General features: G+C 52.2%; 1 protein-coding gene across 1 annotated transcript in view; it reads left to right on the top strand.

The window, feature by feature from the left end:
• The window catches only part of LOC109302076 (vasoactive intestinal polypeptide receptor 1-like), a 75,293-nt gene that overhangs the window by 58,083 nt on the left and 12,286 nt on the right, over nucleotides 1-4,924 (top strand). The window contains exons 6-7 of the mRNA XM_019523577.1: nucleotides 2,050-2,182; nucleotides 3,618-3,771. Of these exons, the coding sequence (XP_019379122.1) occupies nucleotides 2,050-2,182; nucleotides 3,618-3,771 (287 nt within the window). The remainder of the gene's footprint in view (nucleotides 1-2,049; nucleotides 2,183-3,617; nucleotides 3,772-4,924) is intronic.

The following is a 4,924-nucleotide window of genomic DNA, read 5'->3' as shown; positions in this document are numbered from 1 at the left end:
AAGGATGGGTGGCGGTTCGGGGGGGCAGGACCAGGCCAGCTTTGTTGCTGGCTCCTGCCAGCTCCCCCTGGGTCTTACTACCCCGACTCCTGTCATTTTTGACAGGCAGCCAGAAGCAGATAAATATTAATTTTCTAAATTTTTAGGGGCCTGCAGGCCAGATAGAATGGCTGGTGAGCTGCCTGCCCCGGGCTACAGGGAGGGGCACAGGCAATGGGGTGAGGGGGCCACATGCCCCCCCAGCTTTCTGTGCCCACAGTGAGGCTGGACCAGCTCCGGGAAGGAGCTGCCAATGTGGCCCAGCTGAGGGAGTGCCATGCTGCCATGGCCACCAAAGTGAGGCACCCCCTTCCCGCCCGGTAGTAGTGGGGACACAACTCCATGCAACCACTGCTGCCATGCCTCACATTTTTAAACTGATTTTTAAATAGATAAAAGTATGATTCCTGCTAATTAGCAACCAGACCTACTCACTCAGTGATCCCATGGTGGGGCCTGGTGCTGCTGACACATTTTCCCTTCTTGCATTGAAGGCTACAAGTTCACATCTTATGGGTCTAGGTATGCAAATTAATGTCATGACTGAAAATTCCCCTGCCTATGAGGTTACACTGGGGAGATAATTAATTCCTTAATATTTGTTCTCCAAACCTTCCCCAAGTGAAGGCACTAGGGCAGGGGTTTTCAACTTTTTAAAATAAATGTATTCCCAGCAGCTGGATGCAGAGTGTGGGGAGTGGGGGGGAGCGCACAGCTGGATGTGGCATGGTGGCAGTGTGGGGTGGTGGTGGTGGCCGCCGCACGCAAGCTCCCTCTTCGCCCCCGGCCCCCCCCCCTGAGTGTGCAGCCGGCCAGGTGGCGCTTGTGCGACCTGCAGAAGGGCATCACTGCCTTCTTTTCCCTGCCCCCAGCCCTGCTCCTGGGAGGTGGCAGTGTGGAGTGGTGGGTGGCAGCACTCTGTCCCAGGCTGCCTGTGTGTACCCCATGGGGCCTTCTCAAGTACCCCCGAGTGTATGCGTACCCCCAGTTGACAACCCCTGCATTAGGGGATGTGAGAGATGGGCAAGGCAGGTGAAGGGGAGACCTCTGACAGACCGCTGTGAGCTAAAGGTGGGCTAGAGAAATGACACACAGTTTAAGAGACAGTTTAGGAATGGAAGAGCTCCCAGGCTAGATCAGCGCAGGATCTTTGAGCCCTGTGTTCTGTTTCCAGCAGTGTTCAAAACCTGCTGCTTTAAGGAAGGTGCAAAGTGGCATAAGCTTCCCCCAAGACAAGTCTTCTCCAAGCCTCTTTAGTTAGAGGGTGGCTCCTGCCCTGACACAGCACAGAGCTCTGTCCATTGCTCAGTTCTTGCCATGGGAGTTCTTGCCTCTATCAATATCCTGCCCTTTGGGAATCCTACTAAGGAATTTATGCTATGCCCACACCTACCAGCTGCAAGACCTCACACACAGAAGAGACACTGTAGGGCTACAAGGAAAGGAAGCAGTCATGGGGGGAAGCCACCAGAGCATGGGCCTGAGGTAGAACATTAAGTGAAACAGCTTCTGGCAGCATCACAGTACCAGAAGCACAGGAGATGAGCTTTGTTGGGGAGATGGTCTGTGTCAGCAATTAAGGGTGATGCTGTGGGTATCACTCCATTGGTGCAATATCTCATGGATGGCCATGGTGCATGCTGGATACACAGTCACCAGCCACCTGAGCATAGTGTGGTCATGCACAGCTTGGCCCATGGTCAAGGAGAAGCCTTGGCTGACACTCCATTATGTAGCCTGAGCAGCTGATCAGCCTAACTTCCTTGGCTCAGCAATATCTGCAGTCCCCTTTGCACTTGCTTGGTCACATTTCTGTCTGGGATGTATTCGTCTAGGCTAGACAAATACACCCTTCACTAATGCACTGTGCCCCAGTGGGACTTCATGGGCTGTGGTGGGTAGTGTTGAATGTGATTCTCAGTGTTCAATGAAGGGGGACCCCACTTGTGACCACATGCATCTGTGTATGTGGCCTGTCCCCTTAGCCTTTGGATTATCTTCTTTCTACAGGAAGCTGCACTGCACCAGGAATTCCATCCACATCCACTTCTTTACTTCTTTTATATTACGAGGAGCTGCTGTGTTCATCAAAGACTCTGTGCTCTTTGCAGATGAGTCCATCGATCACTGCACAATGTCAACAGTAAGTAGAAGCTCAGCACATGCCCAGGAGCTACAGAGGAGGGGGAGGAGGTTTCTCTTCGGTCAGACACTGAAGGAAAGCCTCTCCTGAGGGTTCAGTTTTAAACTTTTGCATTTCCTAGACATGCATGAACTTGCAGGTCACACATTATATCTCACTTCAACGCCCATAGCTCCCAAAACACTTCAGAAATGAGGTTGATGTCCTTATTCCTAGTCAAAGACTGGGAATTTGAGGTACCAAGCAAGGAAGTGAGTTGCCCAGTGGTGATGCTGTGGCTAGAACCCAGATCTCCAGAGTCCACCCAGACATTACGAGAAGGAAGGAGCAGACGGGCCCTACAAGCTCTGCAGGAAACAGGGTCCCTCCAACCCAGGTTATTAGAATTCTGTAGAGTTTATTTCTGCTTGAACTCTGCTTACAGTGAAACTTTCCTGCACTGAGAGTTTTCTACCTGGCTTTTAGGTGCAAACTCAGCAGGGGTGTGTTAATTCCTAACATCAGCAACAACGGCACAGGCAAAAGGGATTTCTTGATGCTTTAGCTTGTATATTTTTATTTTAAAATTATAATGGGCTTTTCCAAAGCCATGGACAGAGACATCCAGAGGGAAAGGAGGGTTGGAATCAGAAGGCACATTTCTCAAGGACTTACTGCAGTAAGCAAAGCAGAGTGGAAAACGGTCCCCAGTCAACATAATAGAAAGCAAAGGCAATCTGAGATCGGTCCAGTTGCCCAGGCCTTTTAGGGTCATGGAAATAAAAAGCCAATCTAGGGAGGAGATAAAACTGCAGTGGGGGAGAATGGGGCAAAAAGTAAAGAAAAGGGATGCAGTTAGGTCAGGAACCAAAGGGGCCACTGTTGAGAGAGGCTACAAGTAAAGGGCAACAGAGGATTTTCCAGAGAGACAGCACTGTATCACTGAGTCAGGGAGGTGGCTAGGTGTGTTTTTCCCCTGAGAGTCAGGCTGTGAAAGCAAATCAGCTGGACTTCTCCTACCTTCATGCACACAATAAACTCTAGGCTTTGGAGCCAAACACCAGCAAGGAGGAGGGGGTGTTGCCCAGAAATGTCTGTCTTGGCTGAGGGAGCCAGCAATGGACTAAGGGGAAGGAGTAGGGCCAGTCACCCAAGAGGGCTTGGGTTTTCTATGCTAGATACTACAGGAGAGGGTAAGAGCACTGAGGAGGGGATAGATGCTTTGTTGTGGTATGGGGTGGCAGGGAAATGATGCCAAGAAGGCTGAAAGGTTTCAGATCATGAGAGGTAGATGCAGAAGGGACTCCTTCTCCTGTATGCCATTCTTTGCTTGGAATGCATCGGAAAAGATGTGGTCCTCTTAGCCTGGCAGCCATTCTCATCCTGAAGTGTGCACTAACCTGCCAATGTCATAGAACAGAGATGTGCCAGTGTGAACCTTCCTCTCCCTTACTAGGTTAACTGCAAAACAGCTATCGTCTTCTTCCAGTACTCAGTGCTGGCCAACTTCTACTGGCTCCTGGTGGAAGGGATGTACCTGCAAACCTTACTGCTGCTCACCTTCACCTCTGACAAGAGGTATTTCTGGTGGTACATCCTGATTGGCTGGGGTGAGCAAAGCGAATACTCGGGAAATGCAGTAACCTAACATACCAAGCCTGTCCCTGAGGGTTCTCAGTGTCCTACCAGAGCGACCTGTTAGTCAAATTTTACTCAAATGTTAACAACTAGAGGTCAAAGCTATTCCTCTCCACTGCCTTGCTGACCCAAATCTAACTCCAGCTTTAGACAGGTAAGTTGTAAGCCTATGCAAATAGGGAAATATTCGATTTGGATTCGGCCAATTTGGAGGACAGTGATTCAATTCGGTGATTTGAATCACTATCCCCATTTGATTCAACTGAATTGGAATCGGAAATTCGGCACTGATTCAGTGCTGATTTGGATCAGCCGGGGAGAGGCAGGTACAGCCAGGTGGCTGTAGGTTGTCCCACGGCTCCTCCGGCTGTGCCTGCCTCTGCCTGGGCAGGGAGAGCCACAGGAGAAGCCTCCATCCCTGCCCTGCCCTGTCCAACCCCAGCCTCCCGGCACTTAAAAAAAAAAAATTCATTCACTGGCTCTGGCAGGGGCTCTGGGGCCACATAGCAGAGCCCTCCATGCAGTCCCTGTTCCTTGATCACCCCCAATGGGTGCCCCACCAGCCCCAGCATCCCAGCAATTTAAAAAAAAAAAGAAAAAAGCCCCACACTCACTGGTTCTGGCAGCAGCGATTGGGGCCTCTGAGGGCTTGTGACAGAGTCCTCCTGTGCAGTGGGGGGCAGCGGGGATTGCCCACCCCCACTTGGCACCCATGCAGCAGCCGCCTCATGGCACAGGTGCAGCGCAGCTCGGCAGGGTACTGCATGCTGCCTGGGAGCTGGGGCTGCTGGGGCTGAGCAGTGCCAGGCTCCGGGTGACTGCGGGAGCTGCTCCAGCTCCCACGTGGTGCACGGCACCCTCCCAGGCTGCGCTGCACCCATGCCATGGGGCAGCTGCCAGGTGGTAGGTGGCAATCTCTGCTGCTCCCCACTGCCCTGTGCTGCACAGGGGGGTCTGTCATGAGCTCCCAGAGCCCCTGATCTCCACTGCCAGAGCCAGTGAGTGCAGGGCCTTTTTTTTTTTTTAAATTGCCGGGATGCTGGGAGTGGCAGGACATCCATCAGGGGTGGGGCTGGGCAGGAAGGAGGGGGGGTGATTGGAGAACAGGGGCTGCATGGGGGGGGG

This window comes from Gavialis gangeticus, unplaced genomic scaffold (assembly GCF_001723915.1).
Source record: "Gavialis gangeticus isolate Ggan-Ray unplaced genomic scaffold, GavGan_comp1, whole genome shotgun sequence".
NCBI classification, from domain to species: domain Eukaryota; kingdom Metazoa; phylum Chordata; order Crocodylia; family Gavialidae; genus Gavialis; species Gavialis gangeticus.
Note: the sequence above shows the minus strand (reverse complement) of the source record. Positions and strands in the feature narration are given on the sequence as shown.